Genomic DNA, 26,193 nt, shown 5'->3' with positions numbered 1-26,193 from the left:
CATGCTTATTTAAATGATGTATACAGTTGTACATAATACATAATGTTCCATTTGAACTAAGATTACAATTTTAAAACATAATTTAAACATATTTTTTTCAATTTACAGGTTTCAATATTCATACTATGTTTACATATGACTCAGTAAAGCCCTGCCATTCGGTTCTATTTATTTAATGAATCATAATGCGATCGTATTATTAAACACGCTATTATTATGTTTGAGACATCAACCACTGGTCGATGACCATAATGTTTGTATAAACTGTAGGTAACAACTGGTAAAATGTACATTTAGGTCATAAAAACAGTAATATTTTCTTCACAGCCATGTCAACAATTATCCGTGAGTGAAATCTCCTCCCATCTGTTGTCTGATTGGCCTTTCGCAAGGATTCCTGGGTAGTTAAAGTGCGTGGAGCCTGCATCTATGCGGGCTTCGTGGAAGACCGCTTCAAGGGTACAAAGGGGGCGCTGCTGAGCACACTTCAGAGCGGTAAAATGCTGAATGGGACGGCCTACGGACTCGTAGACTCAGCGAGCACGCGCAATTCAAGTCCACGAGACCGAAAGTCCGCATGAAGTGCGCCATTTGGGACAGGGCCTATCATTCAGAATTTTAATTTTAATTTGTAATATCTCACAATTTGTATTTTGATCATATAAATATACCTTGGTTCGCATAATAATGGACCTCAAACATTTAAATGGTAGAGTATATGATATAGATATACATATATATATATATATATATATATATATATATATATATATATATATATATGTGTGTGTGTGTATATATGTATGTATGTATGTATATGTATAAACAGGCAATTTATTAAATTGCTATGATTAATTTAAAAATCATAATGAACTAAACAGCTAATTGCTGAAATTACTCACTTGCAATGCTATTGATCCAAATCAGCATTAACATGACTTGAATAGTTTGTGAATTGATTTTACCACCCTCTAAAATCTTGACACAACATTTAATACTGGGGGGGAAAGACCAAAGACATGAACAAAATGACCGTTTTGCAAACAATAACACAAAAAAGCTTTAATTTAAATAGGAGGGGAAAAAGAAAAATCACATAAAAAAAACTGTACATAACTTTGAATATTGAATAACAGTTTTTAAATAAAACAACCCCCAATATAACTAATAATAATAAAAAAAAAAATACAGGATGGTGTACTATTTTACAATAGTTGTGCAAAAGCAGTATTAACTGATTCAATTCCCCAGACTTCATGATTCTATGTCGAGAGAGAGAGTCGGACCCCTCTGCAAGCACAGATACACCGAAGCGTGACTCTCCTAAGACTCAAAGTAGTGTCCTCCATTGAAAAATAACCAGAAATCCAATAATAATAAAATAGATTTATATATATTTTTAAATATATTTATATACAAAACATGCTGTACATATATGGCAGAGATTGGTTAGATCCCTTTTAAATCACTGACACCCAAGACTATCCAGTAACTTGTGCTTTCTCCCAGTAAGAGAAGTACTCCCTGTTGCTTTGGAAAAGTTACCCTAAAGATGAGAGTAATGGTCCTGATGGAAAGAGAGAAAGAGATCGATCGGCCTCGAACCAAACGCTCAATAGCTATTAAAGGTGAACGAGCCGAGTTTGCTTGGCAGACTTGAAATGACCTAGAGTGTGACTAGGCTGCACGGTTCGCAGAGAGACTTCATGCTTAGTGTTCAAACAACGTGATATGGTCTGTGATGGGCAGAGAGACTCTATATACTTTCAGTGTTATAAACCTATTAACAATCGGTGGTTTAAGTGAGTATGAAAAAGTGAGCATGATCAAATCGGTGCAAACTGCCTCTTACTGGCTCTAAACGAAGCTAGAGACTCAAATCACATCAAAACTTGATATTGATTGGACCGAATCGTCTGTTTTGAATGTGTCAGCACTGTAAAATGAAGGGCCGCTCAGTAGAGAAACGCTTCGATTGTTATTTTGCATGAACGCATTACTCCAAAGAAAAATCTCCAGCAAAAATCCTTCTTTTTTACTCCACCTGAAACCCAGTCAAACCGTAAGGCACCATTTTCTCATGGCGGCCCCCACATGCTGACTCTCAAACCATATCCTTCAACGCAAAGCTTTTTTCAGAGCACAGCTCAGCCGTGTCAATCATTTTAAGCTAGGAAATTATATATGGTGAAGAAGCATTGAACCGGCTTTCTGAATCTGAAAACCACTTTAAACTGCTCACAGGATATTCCAAGCTCCTTTACATCGACACACCGCAGCTATTCCAGGCTGATGTCAATGGTGTATTGTTTGACTGTGAGCATTTGATATGTTTGTTATTGTAGAGGCAGTGAGTGCCCTGCTTTCCAAAGCAGGCGGTCTGAGCTTCGTTCGCCCAACAGCAGATATATAATGACATCTACATTTCCAGTTGTATTACACACAGAGAGGGAATTTGCTTGTCACAATCAGGTGGATTCAAGAATGGGGGGGGGGGGGGGGGGTGCTTACAGTTCACTCATGTCCAGCTAGTATCAGCACAATCAATTAAAAAAAACAGCCACTCCATCCATCTTCATTTGAGATCAGCAATCAAATAAATCTTTGTCTTTAGAATCGGTACATCTTTATTGTTTTTATTCCCCCATCAAGTTCTTCCAACTAAAACGCTGGAGTTTAGAAGTCGAAGCAGTAGTTAGTTCTATTAGTAGTAGAGGGGGTGGTGCAGTAGCAGTAGTATTGCAGAGAGGGAGGCGCTTGCAGTAGCAGGAAAAAGCCTGACGGGGAGGCCATGAAGCCCTCACGTGCTCTGGCCCACTAAATCACCAGAGCCCATTAGTTAGGCAGCAGTTTAGGAATTAAGAAGGTAGTCTGATTTCCTGTGGGATGTGTAAAGAAATAAAAGAAAGAGGATGGAGAAAAAGACAGACAACCTGATGACTTCTATCCTGTCCCAGTTGTCCTACACTTCACCCCCAAAACTCAGGCCCTTCCATCCTCACCTGAGCTGGCTGTAAACTACGTAGGGAAGTGCGCATGAGAGCGAGTACATGTGTGTGTATTCAAGTCTTATCCCTGAAGCTCGCTGAAGAATGGTCGTGGTTGTGTCATTTAAGAGCGTGAGGCTGTCTGATGGGCCACCGACGTGATCGAATGTCTTTTCTGGAATGTGTTCGCTATGAAATGATAGCTCTGTGAGAGGGCATTCAAAATCGAGTCCTTTGGTCTTGAAAGGACGGTGGCTGATTTGGTGGAAAGCTCTGGGCTTTGATCGGAGGAAGATTAAAAGAAAAATCCTGCACAATACAGCTGACGCAGAGGGTTTGTGGATGTTTAGCAATGGACTGGATGCTTGAGGGTAAAAACAAAAGCTTGAGAAGGTTTAAGGCTGCTACAGGGGAGAGGAGAGTTCCCTTTTTGTTACTGCTGGTGGTACAGGTCACAGATTTGCTTTGATTAAATGACCTGAACCTCCTTTTGTAAAAAAAAAAAAAAAAAAATCCCTTAAGATTGCACAGACTGTCCACTTTTTTGGCTTATGGGCCTGGAGGCCGAAACAGTAGCCAAAGAAGCTTAGGAGAGCTCAGTCCAGAGTTCATTACTTACGCTGCACTCTTCTAGTGTGCTTGCGTATCTGGTGATGTGTTTAAGTATACTTGCGAGAAACATCCTAATATCTGCAGAACTGACCGAAGATGCTTTAATTCCTCCCAGCTCTCTCGCTCTCTGGATGGTGAGGATGACCATGGGCTAGTCTGATCCAAGCTGTACCTGTCATGCAGTGAAGGCTCAGCGGAGGTGCTCAAGTAAAGGCAGTTCTGTAGATTCTTCCCGTGCACTGGGCGGGTCTGATGATGTAAGGGGCGTGGTCTCAGAGGGTACGACTGCGCCCACTGGATCCAGTGTTGGGCTGACATCAATGGGCAGGACAGGAAGGGGAGGCTGCGAAGGCTAGGAATAATACAAAATGTAATGGGTTAATTTTTATGTATATACACCAAAAGTTTCAGGTTGGAAAACATTTGAAAGAAGTCCCTCATGCTCACCAAGGCTGCATTTATTTGAAAAGAAATTTTGTACAACAGTAATTAGGGATGCAATGATACTTTTTTCATTTTCTAATTAAAACTGTAGGATCTACGCGTTTCGTCTAACCAGAACGCGTAGATCTACACTTTTAACTGTTTTTAATCGATTTATCCCAGTTAATTAAAGGCTTTTTACTTCACCACGAGAGTGCCTTTGAGTATTTCATCTTCATAATTTGATGTCTACCTCTACCAGTTTATCCAATGAGCATCAGTGGCGTAAAGACACCTGTGTCAGCACTCTCTGCCTCTGTAGTTTTGTAAGATCTTTACTGTCACTTTTGATCAATTTAATGTGTCCTTGCTGAATAAGAGTATATCTTTTTTTCAAAGTGTTATTAATTCAGAAATATAAAAAATTGTGTGTGGTCTTGCACTATATGTCATTTTACAACCTGTCATTATAAAAAGTAAACTATCTGATATTTAGGGTGCTTTCACACTAGCATTTTTGGTGCGAACATGGGTTCGATTGACATCAGAAATCGGTTCGTTTGGCTGATGTGAATGCTGTTTTTCGAACTCGAGTGCGCACCAGAAACCGTACCTGGTACAAATATGCTAAACACTAAAGCTTGACCGTGTGTCTGTAACGCACTTGAACATACCTCCTTGGTACTCGCGTGTTACACACGGACATTTGAGCTTCTACTTTTCATTTTAATGATAGTTGGCAAACCCACGTGAGGGGTGCATTTTTCGCCACCTACTGCTTCGGCAACAAATAAAGGATCTGGCTTAGGATAGCCAATACCGATCAGTAAAAAACAAAAAAGAAAAAAAAGAAACTTAATCTGCCCTGATGCGATCCTTGAGATCGGCTCGGGACACCGCTAGTCTTTTACCTGTGTGCGTATGCTCTGTGATGCTGAACCATCCCCTTCCAATACTGCAGGTCCGTTGAATCCTTTCCTCCCTGGCAGACTCCATTTGTTATACAGGGCCTCATAGTGCAGCCCGCTGCCCTGACCCAGGCTTAGGCCCCTCTGAGACACCCTGTGACTTAGATTGTCCTGCAGGCTAGTGGGGCAGAAGCGATCTGCAGGTGGAAGGGCCACTGAGCCACTGAAAGACAGCTGGGAGCTGGACAGGTGTTGCCCCAAAAGCCCATGGATGGAAGAGGTGCGTTGCAAGGAGCTAACCAGCCCTGCATCCATCCTGCCCTCTGATTGGCTGAGCAGGGCAAGTGGGAGGGGCTGGGGATGTAGCGGCCAGGAAGGTCCAACAGGGTTGTCAGTCCCTTGAGAAAGGAAGGGAAGAGTAAGACTAAGACTGCACACATCATTGCTTTATTAATTGGAGGTGGACAGTGACACATTAACTGAGAAGCAGGCGTCGTACCCATCAAGGGCTGTAAAGTAGTGGGATGAGGCTGAGGGATGCTGGATGTTGTGCTCTGTGGAGGATGAGCTGCAGGGTTGTTACTGATAGAGGTAGAGCCACCACCACAGTCTGAATCCTCAATGTTCCCTCCACTGTTACATCCGGCACCACAACCCTTCTGAAGCCTGAAGACAGCAGAAAGAATATACATAAATAACAATAGACACCTAAAATGTGATGTAACACGGCAGAGTACATGCTTGTTCTCGACGCCCGACCTGTCCCAGCTGCTGATGAACCAGGTGTAAATGTTGTGGGGACTGACGGGGCCTCCCCAGACCGAGCGCAGCTGGACATGGGCCCCAGCATAGGATGTGGTGAGCGGGGAGACGTAGATGGGGTATCCAATGGGCTGATCACAGGACGAGTTAATCATGTTCCTCAAGGCTTGCTTGGCATTCTGGATGCTTCCGCGTTCAGGATTCCGGTTCCGCAGGAAGACCAGCTCCTGCTGCTGTCCGGCCCACAGTCCGCGCACACACTCCCGGTTCACCTGAAGGAAGCACCAGTGAAAGAATAGTTACAGCAATGTCATGATAAAATACATGTTTACAGTCAACAGAATATACATGCTAATAAACAGGCTTCTGCTGCAAAGTACCTTGATGACTCTGAAGCTGAGGAAGCGTTTGTTCAGCATGATGATCTTGTACTCGTCGCTGCCGTCATCCATAACGTGGCGGAGAGCGAGCAGAGAAGGCATGTTGGCCAGGATAGCGCTGCGCCAAACAGGGTCACCCTCGTGAGAGATCAGCATTTTCTCTTCATTAGCTGTGATGGCATCGTACAGCACCACTGGGTCCTCATACTCATCAGGAGAGGTGAAGTGATCCTGTGGAGGAAAGGACAGAATGAACAAAAGACAAAATTAGAATCCAGCATTCCAGAGAGCCATTTTATATAAATAACTGCATCATCATCAGACTACTTTTACTTTATACAGCATGTGATGTGAACTGTAACTCACCAAAAGTCTATTTTAGTACAGGCTATGAAAATATCACTGTGTTACCCCAGAAACCTGAATAATGTGTGATATCAGTGGGGATAGATGAATGCCTCAGCTGTACCTGATGCAGTTTGAGGGACATCCGTACACCTGGAGCTACTACCCTGTTCAGCAGGTCCATGTCTGCAAAAACCCACTCGTCTCTGGGAGAGGTGATGCGAAAGTCACCCTTGAACAGGGCGTGAAGGCCATAGAGAAAAGGCTCCAAACTGAATGCATAAAAAAGAGAATCAGTGCGGTTACATCAACAAAATTCCACTCACAAAAATCTCATTGCAAGAATGCCATGTTTACATAAATGGTCAACAAGACTTTGTTAGTTATAAAAAGTTGGTGTGCCAAGCAAATGCAAAAGGCTGATAAATGTTTTACTTTAGGCAAATGAGCAGTGCCTATGCACCAACTAGCAATATGAGGTATAGGTATAACTTTAGTTTATTTTAAGTTTACTCCGGTTACACGACTCATCCGTGAGGCTGTAGTGTGTAAGCGTCCCAAACCTCACAGATGTGGAGAAGATCAAAAGTATGGCTACATTTCAACAGGCTCGATGCCAACAGCACAGGATGCAATATTTGCGACAAGATAATTGCTGCCAAGACCAGCAACAACAAATCTGATGAAGCATTTGACAGTGCATGGAATAAACTTAAGAGCAGAAAGTTGCTCCGTCTTCGACTGCAAGAAGAACTGAAGCGCGTCACATAAATCGAAACTCAGCGTAAAAGTTGCTCAGCGTATAGGTTACTTGCCTCACAGATATGAGATATAGGCATATAGGATGCTTGAAATGTCTAACAAATACTCTGCTTATGTAATCTAAATGAAAGGTGCATTTCTCTCTATAGGGGCACGCACACACACGCATTCACTATACTGCGGAGATGACGAGTCAGCAATGTCAACTTCATCTTTGCAGCAAACACTGAAAACGCAGAAAATACTAGTTCATTAATAAACAACTAAAATGTCTCCTTGCTATTTTTCACGACACATTCATAATCATTAGGCTACTTTTGCCAGTGAGAGGCATATATTCCGCCCCCCAGTGGCCTATATGAGTCTTTGAGTCTGTAATAAGTCAACAAACTGAAAAAATAAACCCAAATTTATTTTTAGGTAATATGTAATGTAATCTTGTTAAAACGGATTTCATAAAATTTCATAAAAACCGGTATCAATGTATTTGCATCAGAAAAAAATTAAACGATACCCAGCCCTATGTATCGCATAAAATTAGGCACTGCAGAGCTCCCCTGCTACACCCATACGCTACCTAATGCCCAAAAACTCTGATGCAACATTCTGATGCAGCTTGGGCCCTAATTATGTAGAATGTTGCTTTTTAGAAGCAGTAAACATCTTATTTAACAGGTAATATTATGTTAATTGTATTCAGACATCAAATAGCTAAGACTAGTTGTATAGCCCACAAATAAAAAATTAATGCATGCAGCAGAAGAAACACCGTTCTGTAAAAATGCTGAATGTGTGTACGGTGCATAAGCCCACAACTTATGATATTTAAATGATTTAAGCAAACACGCTGTAATCGGTTTGAACACTTACCTGGCTGACATGCTGTGGGAGGCAGTGCCCAAAGCTCGACGGCCCAGAATACATAACCCAAAACAGAGTGTGACCAGAGGGGAATCCTTCTCACTCTCAACTGGCTGTAACAAAAAAGAAAAGAAAAAACAAAAAGTTACATCTTTCACTCCCAAATAACCAGACCACAAGTCAGCAACTGTAAACAGCAAAGCTGTCTTTAAAATACCGTTTCTCTGCGGCTGTTGCAGTATTTGATCCACTCCAGGTACACCAGACAGAAGGAAAAGGGAGTGATGCCGGAAGCACGGTGGTCGTAGTCTTCATCTATGTTCAGGTTGAAGGTGGGGTCACTATCCACATAGGAAGGGCTGAGGCAGGGCCGCAGCGCTTCCTGCACCGCCTCGTTGGCCAACCACTCCTCCAGTTTGGGTGAGCGGCTCACATAGTAGATGATACTCTGTGGTGGAGAGACTTGGATCACTGCTCTGTATCTCAGTAGCTACGTTTACATGGGCACATTTAGTTTCAATCAGAATGAAATCATTCCGAATGATGAATCCAAACAGTGTTTACATGAAAGGTAAATAAAGTGATCGGATTGCTGTGCATTTATACGTTACAAGCTTCAAATGGGATTTGATCTCTTGACATGCGCAAACTGCATGAATACACAGAGTGTCCCGCTGTTGGTGCATAATAAACATAATCCTGTCATCGCTTCTTTTTTTTGTTTTAACAGCAGACTTAATATTTATCTATTTCGGGTCCTAATTAGGAGACAACGAGGACATGATGCTTTGTGCCATGCTGCTTATATTTATCAAGCTGTAAAAACGTCCCGTGCGCTCAAAACAAGGTGTCTGTGGATGAGAGTCAACTAGTGCGATTACAAACGGATTATTAGGGTCCATGTAAACACAGATACTGATGGTTTTATTTGGGTCTTTCGTCTGATAGGAACTGACCTTGACGTAATATGTGATGAGAATCTTGCGCAGGTCGAACACTTGAAGCATGGAGGCTGCGTTGTTGTCGCTAATGCTATAGCCCTCCAGCACATATTTGGTGGCAGCCACTTCCCAGGCCAGCCAGCGCTGACCAAAGGCCGCATTGAAAGAGAGCATGTGGGGGAGATGACCTGGCTCACAGCAGCAACAGCCTTCATCTTCCTCCACCCCTTCAGTGATCGCCTCCACCTCCCTCTGCTGGCAATACGTTCCTGAAAACAGTCATTCAAGAAAAGAGAAAATGAAGAGAGGAAAATACACTGTTCATGCCTCATGGTAAATTAGTTGCGGTTCAGTATCGGAAACCTTATAATCGCACCAAAACTATTTTAAACTATTCGGTTCCACAAAAGGTTCTTTATAGCAGAAAAGGGTTCTTTAGATTTTTAGAATGTTCTTCACGCCAAGTAAAAAATATGGTTCTTTTAAGATCTGTTGACTAAAAGGTTTGTTGAAAAAAAAAAAAAGGATTTTTTATTTATTTTATAAGATGGGCACAGGCACAGATTTTTGTGATTATGATTCTACCTAGTCAGACAATGTAAAACACACATAGTATTATATGAGCAACCAGGCAAATGTTTGTGTGAGTTTTTGTGTGTGAAATGACTCGGGACACACCAAACCAACGCCAAAGAACTAGCGCTGATGAAAGCCGAATGTGTTGTCGCCTCGCGTCGCCTGCGTCGGGGGGAAAAAGCTGCACTTGAACACACCGAGAGAACTACTGCCGACTGTCAGCTAGAATGCGCGTTCTGCGCCTGCGTGTAAATGAGACAACTGTCTATTTCTGCAGATATATGGATCTATATTCGTCATTCAAAAAGGGAAATCGACGCGGCAGATACACAAACCATAAACAAAGCAGTGCATGCTTGCCGTTTTGAATATCAATCCTGCTAAACACTTTCTTTATTCCACTCTGCTCATGTTAATATTGAAATATTTGCCAAGGAACACTCAGGTAAGATGACGTAACATTAGAACAGCCTTCTATCTGTACCATTTTGACTTCTTTGCTATTATTCTCATGCACTGACTCGTTCACGAAGCTGAACAGCCAATCAGAGTTCTCTCTCTCACCGACAGCCCAACACGGATTCAACATGTCGAATCGGCCGAAAAAAAGCCGATGAGGACCAATTTCAGCCAACTGAGCGGAATCGTGCAGAACACACTGAGAAAACTTAAGTCGGCCGACGCACAAAATCGTTTTAGCGATTTAGTGTGCGTGCCCAGTTTTTCTCTGTAACCATTTACAAAGTCAGCAAGTGAACGATGCCTAGTGTGTTTAAATCGAATTAAGATCAGATTTTAAGTCATGTAGTGTATTCCAGCATTTAAGAAAAATTGTGCAGTCCCTTTTCTGGAACACAGCTCACCCCTGAACTCCAAGCCTCTGAGCTGGAAAGTGACAAGCCCGTTGCCGATCTCAATGATGTGTACGAGAGCATTGAGGTAGTCGGAGGCGAGGATGAAGCAGTCTCCTGTGCTGTAGTTTCCCCAGCGGCCAAGCAGAAGGTCCCCACATAGCGAGTGCTGCAAAGAGCGTGTCAGATGCTCATAGAAGATAGAGTTCAAGTTGTTGTCATCAGCACCTATTCAAGCAAGCGATAAAGGCAGAATTAGAGGACAGATTAAAAGGAAAATACATAGATGAAAGGTCTGTATTAATCAGGTACAATATCACATACCAGGGTTGCGGTCCAGCTGTGTGGCCAGACGCGTATTAGAGTGATCCACCCGTTTGGTGCTGAAGGACAAAATAATATTTAAGGGTTCAAGTCACGTCTTCAAAACTTTTTTAATCAAAACAAACAACGTAGCTGACATTTGCATGATATTTCTGAAGGCTTACTTATAGTCTCTCTCCCAGAACTTCACAGGTCGAGTGTAGGAAGTAACAAAAACGGCACTGCCTAGCACAGGGTTGAGGGGAGTGGAAAAGAGAGCTGAAAACACAGCTTGCACAAACAGCATAGCAGAATCTGAGAGCAAATCAATGTTAAGGGACATTTTCAAAAAACAACTGTATAGCAAGACATTGTAAACATACTGAATGTGAAAAAGAAGTGGGGAAAAACAAACAAACTCAGTTATGGACAAAGCAATAGAAAAAGTGTGCAAACTACCTAAAACAGCTGAGGAGGAACATGTGAAATGTGGCCCAGAGCAAAACCAATAGTACAGCTGTGCTATATGAAATGGCAGCACTCCCACTGGGCACATGTTAACACCAGGGTAAAGTTGTGAGATCAGCATTCAGGTCTGTGTGAGAGTAACGCTGGTAAAGGATACGGGGAACAGCAAATGGCTGAGCGAAGGCATGGAAAGCAGAACCCCATGTGATCTGCCAAGGTGCAATGTAGGTCAGCACAAAACGCAGCTTAAACAGCAGATCCCACATCTGCTCACACACAGGAGAGATGACAGCAACATCAGTCTTGAGATTCACACTCCAGCAAGAGTATAAGTAATACAGTACATACAAACATTTAAAAATGTCACTCAAATAGAATGTTTATAGGGAATATCTAATTGACTTATTTTGGGATAACAATTACACCAGAATTAACTAGTAAAAAAAAAAAGTGTGTTAAAATGATGGTGAAAACCTTAAAAAAACGGTAGCCAGTTCAATGACTATAAACGCTTTCCTTATTATACATTAACACATCTAAATTTTAATCTAGATGTTTATAAAAAACAACAACAAAAAAACATCCGAAGACATGTAATGCTTCAACAATCTACATACACTACCGTTCAAAGTTTAGAGATTTTTTAATTAATGCATTTCTTCAGCAATGACATTAAATTGATCAAAAGTGACAGTAAAGAAATGTATATTGTTACAAAAGATTTCTATTCCAAATAAATGCTGTTCTTTTGAACTTTCTATTATATGTATGTTTTCCTCAAAAATATTAAAGGGGTCATGAATTGAGAAATCAAAATTTCCTTGATTTTTTGACAAGTCATTGTACTATAGAACTATCCTGGATGCTTCAGAACTCAAAACAACTCGTTTTAGATTTTGTCACATTATGACATAATAGTGCGATGAAAGACCACCTTTGCAGAACAAAATAAACGCCTACTTAGCCCTGGACACCGATTTGTGCATGTCCTATAGTAGTAAATACGAGAGAGACAAACACAGTATTACTCCAGCCACAAAACGATAGAGATGCCTCTGAGGATTACAAGACATTTTGCAGTGACAAGTAGAAATACAGTCTTTGCATTGCTATCCTTGTGATCCTAACATAAAGAAAGTGTGGATAAACTATTATTAAGTTCCAGTCAGAACGTGTCAGTAAGACACTGTTCATTTGTTCGCTTCATTTTACTGCAGAATAATTTTTAAACAAGACAGTTCAACAGGCTTTCAGAGAGACCGAAAATAAAAGATGATGCAGTGACGACTTTATTGGATTCGACAGCAATATCGCAAACACTCAAGTGTGAGTAATGTTTTTACCATGTGGCTCTATTGCTTGGTCTGCTACAAATTTTTTTATATGTACTGAGTATTAATACTGTAGCGGCGCGAAAAAAACCTGGAGAATAGTTGATTAGCAAAGTGATTGGCTGTGCTTTCCTTTTCTTCTGCATTTATGGGGTTAATATGGGGACTTCCTGGATACGGAAGGAAGCACATAGAGAATGCTGTTTTTGTTATTGTTTTGACCGAAGCCATTCGCTGTAATCCTGAATAAAAGCTTTAATGAGCGACATCTGTTTTGTCATCAGTAAGACATTACAACACGCTTCATTTTATTTAAAAAAACACTGCAAATGAAAATGTACGCATTTTTCACTTAACCAAAAAGGATGAATCACAGCGCCTCTAAGACAAATAATGGTACGTTCATAATTCTGTTTACACTAAACTTATCCTGTCACAAAATTATCTTCTCAACTATAACTGTGGTAACTCATACTTAAACTTTATATGCCACAACCTACATAATACTCAAATGTTTCATATCGTTGGAAAATGTTTCAACTATGTAACAAGATTATTTTTTTAAATATCAATTGAAATACCCAATCAAAGTAGTGGGCGTTTACTTCCAAGTCTTGAAAGTACTGAATTCCCCGTTTTTTTTAATGTAAAAATCTTAACATTATAAGTGGACATTATAAAAAAATGCAGCTCATGACCCCTTTAAGCAGCACAACTGTTTTCAACATTAATAAGAAATGTTTCTTGAGCACTAAATCAACATTTAAATTATTTCTGAAGGATCATGTGACACTGAAGACTAATGATGCTGAAAATTCAGCTTTGCCATCACAAGAATAAATTACATTTTAAAATATATTAAAACAAAATAGTTTTTACATTTTAATCTCACAATTTACTGCATTTTTGATCAAATAAATGCTGTCTTGGTGAGCATTAGAGACTTTCAAAAACATAAAAAAATCTGACCAACCACAAACTTTTGAATGGTAGTGTACATAGAAAAGGTGGAACTGGTGATGGAAGAACTAGATTGTGATAATTAGACCCCTTGCATAACATTATAAGTGGACTTGAGGGACAGAATGTAAATGTTACAAGTGTTGAAATTGGCTTCTTTAAATCTCAGAGAGATGTGACGTATGCTCAGACCTTGCTGAAGAGGATGGACATGCAGTAGTAGTCGAGGAGGAAGGTCTGTGAAAAGCGCGGGTAGTCGAATTGGAAGAAGAGGGCGGTGAAGCACAGAGTGACATACTGCTGAGACGGGACACAGAAGGATGAACGAAGAAGCTTCATCCCAGCCACCGAGATGAACAGAGCACGGCCACTAAAGAAACAGATAAAGGATACCATTTCACTGTGCAAGTCTGAAAATCTAAAGTCTGAGACCACATTGAAAACCTGGGATACAAAAACTTCCAAAACAACAGAGTAATATCAGCTAGTGTTACGCTTCACTCTACACTAGGACTCCTAAGGATTCTGGATGATCTTGTTCTTACTAGGCTCCAGGTTTGTCAGGGTTTTGGCTGACAGTGTGAGCTTCAGTGGTGAGGGAGTTGAGCACTACAGCCGGGTAGATGAAATACTTCTCCACACACTGCAGCCAAGCATACAGCTTCTCAAACCACATGAGCTGAGCAGCATCTGAGACAGAGAGGGATCAGTCCATCACACTTGTTCAGATTTTCAGGCATTAATGCGTGCGTGTTGGTTTGACTACTCACCTCGGACCTCAAACTGGCTGTATTCTCGAGATCGCAGCACAGGGTGGGCTAAGCAGAACCAGGGCAGCTGTTTGCGGAGCTGAGGCAGGAGGTAGTGTGTGAAAAACCCCACTACCCCTGCCAAGATGTACAGGACGAAACTGAGGGCAGGCTAAAAAGTAGTGCAAAAAACGCAAATTAAAAGCGCAATGATTTAGAAAAAATGTTTATGGAAATTAATTTCTTGATTTGCTACACTGAACGAGACTTCCCACCTTTACAAGACTATAAATGATGTTCAGTCCTTGGATTATAACTAGGTTCTTTAGCAAGATCTCACAATGAAACCATTAACATACTCAAAATCACATTCTGAAAAGCCTACTGACCTGCAGAGCAATAAAGACAGTGCTGGCACTAATGGCAAAAGTGATAATGGCCATAAGAGGGCACATGACCAGGTCTGAGTGAAGAGTCTCTTTCTGCAGAGTCAGAGAGGGGAGCCATTTAAAAACCATTAGAACACTTATTTAGCAAAAGATAAATGCAGATGGAGAGAGCTTTTACCACAGAGTCACGCAATTTCTCTGGAAGAGGGTCTTTAATCTCTAATGGTGGCTCTTCTGGTGTTCGGCTCTCCAGCTCTGGGAAGAACTTGGAGCGGACCAGAGACCTGCCCAGTGAACAGTGTAGAAAAACATGTTAGATGCCAATCACAGAGCTGTTGAGGAAGTGAGATGATTGGGAAGTCTACAGCATGTGTGGTGAGGCTGACCAGAGGATGGTTGGGTCACTGCTCTGCCTGCTCAGATGATAGGACAATGCCAGAAGGAGGCCACAGAACACAGAGAAGAGCACCGGGACATGTGCCTCTCCCCACGGAGCCTACACAGACACAATAAATAAAATTAGTAAAGGAAGCACTGATAAACACAGTTGGTTGTAAAAGAGACAAACAGCATCCCACTTACATTGATGGCACCAAGGCAAAATCCATAAACCAGAGCTGCCACCAACATACTGCGCAATAGACTGTAGACTGAAGACAGGGGGCTTGTGGTGGCTGAAACACAAATGACACGAGCTCATACTTACGGTGCAATAATATACATGTTATATATACATATGTTTTATTAGTAAGCCTGCTCCCTGTGAATCAAACCAGTTGAACAGGAACAGCACAGCTATAGAAACACTGTACTATAGGGTTCCATTTGTTAACATTACTAACAATTAACTAACAATGAAAAATACTTCTAAAGAATTTATTTATTTCTCAGATAATGTTAATTTGAACATTTATCAATACATTAAAATTCTCTTAATCTGTATAGGTTAATATTTAATGGACATGTCTAACAACTGACATTTGTATTTATTACTAATGTTAACAAAGATTAATCATTACTGTAACAAATATATTGCTCATTGATAATGTAAATGAAGGCATTATATAACGTTAAATGATTGGACCTTATTGAAAAGTGTTACCGCTATAGCATTAGTAATGTATAATATAGGCCTCACCAGTTCCACCGAAAATGTGCATGTCCACCTGCTCCAACAAACACATGAGGAATGTGTTGACCTGAGGTAGAAGCCCAAACAGGAAGATGACGGGAAAAGAGAGGGTGAACACTGCAAAAGAAAACATTTGAATTATTACATTATTAGATTATGCACAACTCAAACAGAGGTTTAACAGAACTGGCTTTGAATGATAGTGAACAGACCTATGAGCATGTCTCTAGCACAGAGCAGAAAGTGGGCAGAGAAGAAGGTGACCCCATAGAGGGTGAAAGGCAGCATACTGTCCAAATTGCCGACCAAGTCAAACACCCAGATCAGCATACAACACAGGCAGAAATACACCGGTCGGCTGTACACGATGATCCAGTTATGGCCCTGCAATGAAGACCACATCAAATGAGATAGGCTGGTCTTTGACTGTGAAAGTCTAAGAAAAGAGAACACTGAAAAACAGCCATTTACTCACATGCATTGGAGATGCTGCATCAGGCTGTACACTCTGAAATGGACAAGATAAAACGAATTAATACTGGACACATTACTATCTTTTGACGATCAAGAGATGGATGGAAAATAAAAAAAAAGGACCATTTTAAAAATGCTAACTCTCACACTGACCTTTAGCAAGGAGTACTGACAGCTGGCAATGACTAGGCAGAACTGGAAAACCCAGATGTCTCTAAAGAAGCCCTGGAGAAGAAGCAGGAAGCCAAGGAATGCCACCAAGCTGGCCAACACCACCGCAAACACATTCTCGCCAACTCGTCGATTCCTGTCCAGTAAGGCCAGCAATGCTAGCCTGTCGTAACGAACTCTTAACCATTTCCCCGGCAGCACCCAGAATCGGTAATACTGTTTAGGCTTGGCCTTTTCCTCAATCATCAGCGTGTTCTCCTGGGATTCGTGAGGGGACTCGTGATCTAGGTCGAACTACAAACAGAAAAAACATCAACACAATCAGCAGGATTGTGAAATGGAACATGAGTTTTGATGATGTTGAAGCGTTAAGTCTCACCTCTGGCATATCCATAGGCAGTCTGCGAACCTGCATACCCTGGAGGACCACTGGTCTGGGCTGCAGCATGGACAGCACCGGCGCCACCTCCTGGACATCATTGGAGGTAAAGCTGGAGGACTGTGACTGTCGCTCTCGCTCCCTGAGCCAATGAAAACGTGTCAAACACTAGGAGACTTCTGAATATTATCCCAATGGTACAAGTTTTAAGACTTACTGGACTGGGTCCTCATATCCTCCACCAGCAGGCCCAAAAGTATATGACCTCTTTACTCCTGAAATTAGATCATTTCAATTGAAGAAACAAACTAAACCAGAATTAAATTAGTGTTACAAGTCAGTGAAGCACAAATGATTCTTTACCACTCTCATCAAAAAAGTAGTGCACAGCTCCCTCTGAGGTGTCGTCAAAGGTCGATGCCTCGTGAACACCACTGCGGGGCAGCAGCAGCAGAGATGAGGCGGCGAAGTGCAGGGCGGAGGGGAGCGTTCGTGTGCGGGAGTGAGAGGAGGTGCGGACTCTCTGGAGGTCCTGTAAGCTAGGAGGGGAGCCCATGGCAGAAGGGGGTGGGGTGGGGTTACTACCAGCATTATGTCGCCTGCGAATGGCCTGTGTCCTCTTCACACTGCTCACAGAGTCACGTTTACTTCCCTCGTCTGGGGCTACATGGGCAAAAAGCAAAAGGCAAACAGTTTTAAAGGCCAAATAAAATAAATGAAATATTAACTACAGCAGAAATCAATTAAAATAACTTATACAAAAATATTATTAAAAAGGAAAAGTGAAAATTTTTTGAAATTTGAAATTAAAAAGATTTATTCTTTTTTTTCAGCCTAATGAGGGTGAATAATGTGTGTCTTATACACCATGATAAAAAAAAAAAAGAAATCACTTCAGCAGAAATTATTATGAGTTAATCAATTAAAAGTACATACAAATAATTACTGAAAAAGTAAAATGTAAATATAATATATTAAAATAAAAAAAACATATATATATATATAATATATATATATTTTTTTTTTTTAATCTAATGGTTTTTCCAGCCTAAATATTGGGTGAATATTATGTGGTATGATGGTCTCAAACACCATGACCAAAAAAATAAAGAGCAACATACCACAGTAAAATCCTATGCATGGTTCTAAATATTTTTGCACATCTATGCAATGCAAGAAAATAAGTGCGGAGAACGAATCTGTTCGCTCCTCACCTCCTCCTACTGCCCCCTCTTCCAGCAGCTCTCCTGCCCTCCAGCCCGTCTGGTTGCCAGCCCAGGAGCCCCCAAGTGAGTCTATCCTATGATGTATCCTGGAGAAAGCCTCTGAGTGCATCGTCCGAGCCTCCAGGTCTGATTTAGAGATGGTGAGTGGACGTGGGGCAGGATTGGAAGAAGGGGGTAAAGGTAGCATAGTAGATGCAAGGGTCCCTGTGTTGTTGGAACCCCCACCGGCCCCATCCATGCTGAGCACTCTGGCATGAGTCTTGGCACTGGCTGTGCTGGCTGAGCGCTGAGCACTGCGAGAATGGGAGGGACCTACTGCATCAGGCTCCTCCCCCTCTCCAGGGCTAGGTAACTGACTGGGGCCAGGCTGGGACGCATTCGCCAGATCAGGGGAGTAGCAGGAGGTAGAGGAGCTCGAATCATCATCTTCATCATCGTCTTCGTCGTCAGAGCTGAAGCGACGTTGGGATCCAAGGCTAGAGCCTGCACTCATATCGCTGCCATCGTCTTCGTCGCTGGAGTCCTCGAACAAGCTCTCGCTGTAGGCTTTGGCACCCAGCCGACTGCGTACAGGGATGTAGTCTCTGTGTTGGCCACGGTTTTGGTGCCGTCGATAGGAGCCACAATCGAAACTGCTACTGCCAGGAGCACCTCGTTTGCGTGGAGCTTTCCTGCGACCGGGGCGGTGACCCACACTGCCCCCGGCACGTAGCAGCTTCAGATCTTTAGGTCGCACCACCTGCTGCTGAGCTTGCAGAGATGGTGGCTCTGCTAGGAGGTAGGACGGGGCAGAGACCGGCAGAGCAGGCTCCGAGCAGACCAAGCCCAGTGCCAACCCTGACGGTACAGAGCTGGCCTGGCGTGGAGGAGGAAGGGGGGGTATAGGGATGCCATTGTCAAGATCGCAGGTCTCAGAACGCCCGCTGCTAGATGGCGAAGAGTCCTGCAAGGAGGGCTGTGCAATGTCTGAAAACAAAGGGGGAAGGTCCTCCCCCTCCACCAGAGTTCTGTCCAGGCCCTGCCCAGAGGAGAGCTCTTTGGAGGGTGAGCGTAGCAGCACGCTGTCTGACAGGTCATCTGTGTCGCTGCCGCCCTGCAGCACGTCTCCAGGCTGCTGATAGGGGCCTTTACCCTGAGGCAAAGCTGTGGACGCAGCGTTAGACACAGGTTTATGGGTCTGGCCCAGCGAGGGACTCTCAAGCTGTGTTGAGTCTGTTTTCTCACTGCGGTAGCTACTGACCGTACTGAGAGTTTCTCTGTCTGTGGCTGCTCCACCTCCACTAAAGCAGCTGTCAGTGGAGCCAGCAGCCAGGGCCACTCCAGTGCGGCTGCCTGGTTGCTCAGCACTGGGGGCAAAAGTGACAGGGTCGAGGCCCAAACCCAACAAGTTCTCGCTTAGTTCCTCGCTCAAGCTACTCTTGATAAGAGGGCTGAGAGGAGCATCTCCCAGGCTCTCAGAATCAGCTGAAGGCCCAAGGGGGGAGTAGCCTCCTAGACCCTCCCCATCAGGGCTCTGCTGAGATAGCTGCTCCACACCCCCATTCTCCATCTGGTCCTTCTCATCTCCATCTTCTTGGCTGGAGGGGGACGGTGGGATGGAAGGACAGTTTGCTGGGTGCAGGGCACTAAACCCTCCAGACATTACATCACTCACACCAATTAGGCCTCTGTAATCCACAGCCAGACAGGATGGTGCCACACCTGCAACGACAAAAATCGTCCAGTTACTACTAAGCAGATAAGCGATGTTTAGAAGTACACATAACTTGATACTAGTAACAATCTAAAACAAATCCAATGGTTTTAAGCTATCAATTTATTCAGTTAACTTAATTTATAAGATTTCAATATCTTGTAAAATTTTGCAATAAACATGCAACAAATTATTTAATACATATAATCAGTGACTGTAAACTTTTTGGCTCCAAATTAAAGTTTATAATGTTATGGTTCATCTCACAGCTGGTTGGTTTAGATAAAAGCTTTTTCCTTAATAAAGTTGTGATGAAATGGAAGTAGTGACAGATATTGTGACATACATTTATAAAAATAAAATAAAAACTCTAGTATGGTGTTCTATCCATCAGTTGTTGATTAATATTACCATGTGGGCAAATAAACAGCACCTAAGTTTTGATAATTTTGATTAAACGGGTCCAAATTATTTTTATTTTTTTAACATAACTTAATTAAACATTCACAGCAAGATCTTAAACAGGCATTTACAAAAAATAGATAAGTGAATTTGACTTTTTTGAACCAAGGATGCTGAAAATATGGGTTGCCACTGTAGCTCTCTGGATTGGAAGTCTAGGGCAGTGTTTCCCAACCACTGTGCGGCAGTACACTTGTGTGCCGTGTCAGGTTGTCAGGTGTGCCGTGGAAAATGATCAAATAATAAATAAAAAGAATGCTACAAATAAGAATATATTATCGCTGTCAGGCCGAAACCTTGCATTTTCTAGATTTCATTTTTGTTTTATAAAATATATGTTATTGGTCATCCTTTACATCTGCATGTGGATTTTACAAATATTTAACCAATAAAAAGCATTTAAAAGAGGTTGTGACTAAACCTTGTAGCTCCATCGGCTCCTCAAATTGTCAGTCAAACCTCATAAATCCACTCGCCACAATTTAGACTGCCTCAGATGCGGCTGTGCCGGTGACGAACAAAATATCTGTCATTCGCTGGTCAAAAACCTAGTAACTACATGTGAGCTTGATTTTCATAAAATGTTAATATTATAATGAAACATGCAAGTGTCTAACCATTTATAAAAAGTGTTTAATAAAAAAAAAAATACAAGGTCTCTGCCAGACAGAGATAATATGTAAATTTGTTGTTTTATCATCACCAACAACATCATATATCTACCTATATGACCTTATTGTATTCCTGCCTGACTTAAGCTCAAGTTTCACATTAAATGTGAGAACTACTTTTAATATAATATCTAGATCTAATTTGCCTTTGAAGCAATGCATGTTTGTGAAATATTGTTATATATTTACATAGAGGTGGGCCGTGGGATTTTTTACTTATCAAAACTGTGCCGCAGCAAAAAAAATAAAGAAAAAAAGTTGGGAAACACTGGTCTAGGGAACTGTCCAATGCAACACTAATGTAGTGAAGCAGTAAAGGGACAGTTCTTACTAGTGTTGTCCTGAGAGTTGTGTCGAAGGATGTCTCTATGTGCAGAGGTTACGATCACATTATTAGTGCCCTGCTCCTGCATGAGCTCCTTAATATCTGAAATTTTAAAAATGATAAAAATCAGAGAAGAACTGAAACAAGCATACCAGTTCATGTTACCTATTTGGTGTTGTATGTTTTTTTTATAAAAAAAAAAAGCAACAACAACAACATACCCTTTGGGACTCCAGGGTCTTCAAGATGTGGTAAAAACTCCTGAGCAAAAGAAAAGAAAACAAGTCAGAGGAAATTCCAACGAGTTAAGGAGAATAATGCTCAAGGGCATGTGACATTTGGCATTAACAATATCCTCACCGACACCTGATTCAATCCAAACAGCGAATGCTGGGAACTGCAGCGTACAGGAGGGGTGGAGTTCACCTTTCGGAACACCGTCATTTCCACACCGACACCACTGTCCCTGTAGGCACAGGCATGCCGACATGAGCCAAAACTGACTGTGACTGCTCGACACCATCAACAGATGTCAACCAACAACAAATCCCCGAAGAACACCTGACTCAGTAGCATGATGCTTACAATGCTCTACAAACTGATTCTGTCTACTAGCTGAATTGAGCAATAGATAAGTGAAAAGGAAAAAGAATGTAGTAATGTAGATACACTGTACCTGTGTTGGCTTCCGTCGTGAGCGCCAGAGCCTTCCTCTCCTTCTTCCACTCTATGGGGGTCAGTGGCAAACGAGGCCTGCCTCTTCTCCACAATCTCGCCCAAGTCAAACATGGCATGTAGTCGGAAATTCACTGCTTTTATGGCCGTGAAGAAGGCCGCTATCACAGCGCAGTACACACCAGCCACCACTAAACTGGCAGGAAGGGCCTGAAAGAAAGAATGTGGGAGAATCACATCAATGTGGTTGCAACATTACAACCTTATAACCTCAAATTCATTTCAGAGACTGCATCTTATGTAGGCCACAATGCAATTTCATAATGCGCTTGTGTGCAAAATAGGCTACAACATAGACTACCGGTCAAAAGTTTTAGATCGGTAAGATTTTTTATGTTTTCTGCTCACCAAGGCTGCATTTATTTGATTAAAAATAATTTAAAACAATTACAATTATTATTACAATTTAAAACAGCTGTTTTCTATGTGAATATATAGTAAAGTGTAATATATTCCTGTGATCAAAGTTACATCATTACTCCAGTCTTCAGTGTCACATGATCCTTCAGAAATCATTCTAATATGATGATTTGATGCTCAAGAAACATTTCTCATTATTATTAATGTTGAAAACAGTTTTTTAAATTTTTAATTCAGGAGTCCTTGATGAATAGAAAGTTCAAAAGAACAGCATTTATCTGAAATAGAAAGCTTTTGTAACATTAAACATTACCTTTCAAAAGTTTGGGGTCAGTAAGAATTATTATTTTATTTTTGGGGGAAGAAATAAAAGAAATCAATACTTGTATTCATCAAGGATGAGTTAAATTGATCAAATGTTACAGTAAAGACATTTATAATGTAAGAAAAGATTCTATTTTAAATAAATGCTGTTCTTCTGAACATTCTATTCATCAAAGAATTCTGAAAAAAAATTACACAACTGTTTTCAACATTGAAAATAATAAGGAATGTTTTTTAGCATAAAATCTGCATATTAGAATGATTTCTGAAGGATCATGTGACACTGAAGACTAGAGTAATGATGCTGAAAATTCAGCTTTCATCAGAGGAATAGATTACATTTTAAAATATATTAAAATAGAATATCATTTTAAATTGTCATAATATCTCACAATATTACTGTTTTTTTTGTTTTTGTTTTATCAAATAAATGCAGCCTTGGTGAGCAGAAGAGACTTCTTTTATAAACATAAAAAATCTTACCGATCTAAAACTTTTGACCAGTAGTGTAATAGTAAATGTATTAATTTATGCTATATCAGCATATAAGTATTTTCATAGCAAGAACAGTGTAAATAAATAGATAAATTAATAAACATTAAAAATGACATGACAGACAAATATATATATATATATAGGGCCTAATTAGATGCAATTGGCATAACACCGAGTAAAATCATTGATGACATTAAAAGCTGTAAAGTTCAATAACATGTTTAATGGTCAACTTAGGATTGTTACAAGAGCAACAAGACGGAAGATCACCTGATAGTGAAAAGTATCACTTGCAATGTCATAACATGTCATGTTTATCCACAAGCTTTTCTGTATTATCATCAAACCGGTTGCCACACTGAGAAAATGGACGCAAAGGAATGTTTTTATTTACTGATGTAATGATTCTTCCTTGTATATCTGATCGTTAACATTGATTGTGCTTGTAAGGTACTAACGTTCTGTAAAACTTCAAAACAGGCTGTTGCCTTGAAGGAACTTTATTGAACTTTAAAACACTGCGTTGACTTGGGGTCTGTAGGAAGTTTCTTATGCTCATCAGGGAAGAATTTGTTTGATTAAAAATACAATATTAATACAATTTAAAATAACTCCTTTTAATGTATTATAAACAGTTTGTTTGTTTTTTTTTGATGATGAAAAAGCTGCATTTTCAGCATGCAGAAATCATGCAGAAACTGGCGATACCTCCAGTGACGCATATGATCCTTCAGAAATCATTCTAATATTCTGATTTGGTGATCAAGAAACATTTATCATTATTATCAGTGTGCTTGTGCTGCTTAACATTGCTGTGCAAACCAGGATTTTCTCATGAATAGAAAGTTTAAAAACAAAACAAAAAAACAACTACAACTAAAAGTAAAAATTTATATAATTTTTTTTTTTTTTTTACTCTTACACAAGGTTTGATGTTATCTTGGTTCTGCTTCATTGAAACCACTTAGAAAAGACATTCCATAGAAAATATCCCTGAAGCAGAAATATCTGCAGAGCTGTCATTCATCTTGACAGTTTCAGAAAGATCTTTCTATAGTAAAGCTTGAGATCACCATGTAAGGAAAGTTTCTCAACATGAGTGACACCTAAATATTTCAAGCTCTTGGATTCCATTAGTATTATTACATTTACATACATTTTTCCAAGAACATGTGCCTGGAGAATTACTGCATGAACTCACCATGTACAGAAGAAAGGGGAAGGCCAAGAGGAATATCCAGAGGTAGAGATGAAAGCAGTTCGAGAAGGTACTCTGATGAGGGTCAACGTACCATCCTCCGGTCAGAGAAGCCCACACTCCCTGCCGCAATATCTGAAGAGCTTGAGAGCCCATCTTCTCGCTTCGGGACGAGACAACCCAGAGTTCTTGAAGTTCCCTTGTCAAAGTTTCTAGTGCGGTACTTCCATTGGGAACCTCAGGATGGACTTTCTCGGACTGGTAATGAAAAGGCTGCCCAAAAAGTTAGCAGAGAGTGAGACGATCCAAAACAACTTCAGGCCTGTGTTTTTTCAGCATCAACTGTTCTTTTGTAAGCTCCTCCAGCAGACCCCTGTTTGTAGTGCAGATCATCAAGAGTTTTTGGCACAACTGTGACCCAAGGGCTACATGAAAACATTCATCCTGAGGAATCATCAAAACTGCTTGGTTTGGTTTCTTTACGACTTCCCAGCACTTTAAGCAAACACAATCCCAAAAATAATCAAGCTGTTCTGATGACATACTTAAGATCAACAGGCTATTTTGAATATGGTCATTTTAACCTATCTGTGGCATGATAAGGCATGAGACATTTGTCTGATTTAGATAAAGTAGCCTAATGTGGGATTTCTAGAAAATACAATTAAGAAATCAAGTTTCATTTAGGGATATCGTATATTTAACTAACTTTAGAGATGTCAACAGATATGTATAAGATCACTGAACAACTGCAACTATTTCAGGCAATGTAGAGAAAGACAGGCAGTTATTTAGTTAACGTCTTCATTGGCTTTCTAGGCTTCTGTAACTATTGCAAATATGGTAGACAGCTCCAGAGTCCTGAGAATTCAATTTCTACTTTTTCTGAACAAATCTGTAAACCTGTCCCGTTGCCAAACAAAAGATATGCGTATATGACACCGTTTAGAGTTTTATGTCTTAACTGACTGCTGATTTATTTTAACCTATAGTCATCTCCGTCCAAGCCTGAACAGTCATAGTAGTATCCTTTCAACTTTTCCTTTATGGCAGAAGCTAATCTCTAACGTTACATCTGGAGAAGGAAAAACACTGAGCATCCTCGGCAAACAATAGTCGTTTGAATAAACGAACGCCGACAAATGTCTCAGTGGATTTGGCTTTTAACCAGCACAACTTCAGCTAATGTTAGCATAGGTGTGTTAGCTTGCCTAGAGCACCTTTGAAATTATATTGAGTCTAAATAAAGACAGTAGAGAGATTAATGTCCATGAAACGTTCCAATATCACGTCAATGAAAACGTTACCAGAGTGCGAATATTTTTAGAACTGTAAACAAACCGTGCGTTTACACAGCAATGGCGCTAACGCTGACAGCTGAACGACTGGATTTTAGACTGAATCAACCTGCTGAGCATCAAATCAATCAGAAAGGGCGCAAATATATTAAATGCAATCTATTTTCTCAGTTTTTCGACTTAATTTGACGTATATCTGTCCTCTCACCGCTCAATATCACCTGACACTCACTAGCCACACCGCTAACATGCTACAAGCAGTAGTGAGACACCTCTGACTTTGGCTTAAGTGTTTTGTAGCAAAATTTTGAGCACTCTTCAACTCAACGTCAACATTCCATGGTTTTTCTCGGCAGGGTCTGCGTTAATTCCTCCAGAAACGAGAGAAGGAAAACCACAGGACGGCGAAACTGAACGCGAGTTAGCATCGGCTAACGGCAGCACTGATTGCTTCCTCCTTATGACGAAAATAAAAATACAAAAACACAAACAGACCGCAAAATATCTCTACGTGGTCACCACTTCAACCATTTCCACGGTAAGTCCAGGGCCGCTGTGTAAAAACTCCAGCGAGAAAAGCCCGGAATGTGAGCTCGCTAAGTTCCAGTGTCGAATCGCTTCATTCACACAGGTAGCAAACAC

General features: G+C 40.9%; 1 protein-coding gene across 2 annotated transcripts; it reads right to left on the bottom strand.

Annotated features, from left to right (window-relative positions):
* Nucleotides 1-1,047: 1,047 nt before the first annotated feature.
* Nucleotides 1,048-26,193, bottom strand: LOC309477680 (pecanex-like protein 3). Of its 2 annotated transcripts, XM_082141007.1 has the most exons (33): nucleotides 24,257-26,193; nucleotides 21,818-22,026; nucleotides 21,502-21,607; nucleotides 21,363-21,402; nucleotides 21,148-21,243; nucleotides 17,979-19,691; nucleotides 17,128-17,427; nucleotides 16,982-17,039; nucleotides 16,765-16,906; nucleotides 16,368-16,679; nucleotides 16,216-16,248; nucleotides 15,953-16,124; nucleotides 15,747-15,857; nucleotides 15,191-15,282; nucleotides 14,995-15,104; nucleotides 14,787-14,892; nucleotides 14,609-14,701; nucleotides 14,241-14,391; nucleotides 14,016-14,160; nucleotides 13,663-13,840; nucleotides 11,337-11,445; nucleotides 10,897-11,026; nucleotides 10,733-10,791; nucleotides 10,421-10,636; nucleotides 8,997-9,250; nucleotides 8,258-8,488; nucleotides 8,050-8,153; nucleotides 6,542-6,689; nucleotides 6,073-6,303; nucleotides 5,690-5,964; nucleotides 5,430-5,596; nucleotides 4,934-5,328; nucleotides 1,048-3,951 (listed from the first exon to the last, which is right to left on the bottom strand). In XM_082141007.1, exons 1-33 carry the CDS (start codon nucleotides 24,407-24,409, stop codon nucleotides 3,790-3,792), a joined length of 6,801 nt encoding a protein of 2,266 aa, XP_081997133.1. In that variant the 5' UTR covers nucleotides 24,410-26,193; the 3' UTR covers nucleotides 1,048-3,789. The 2 variants fall into 2 exon arrangements, with proteins under 2 accessions (XP_081997133.1, XP_081997134.1); XM_082141008.1 differs by lacking the exon at nucleotides 21,148-21,243.

This window comes from Leuciscus leuciscus (genome assembly GCF_965113295.1).
Source record: "Leuciscus leuciscus genome assembly, chromosome: 16".
In the NCBI taxonomy this organism is placed as follows: domain Eukaryota; kingdom Metazoa; phylum Chordata; class Actinopteri; order Cypriniformes; family Leuciscidae; genus Leuciscus; species Leuciscus leuciscus.
Note: the sequence above shows the minus strand (reverse complement) of the source record. Positions and strands in the feature narration are given on the sequence as shown.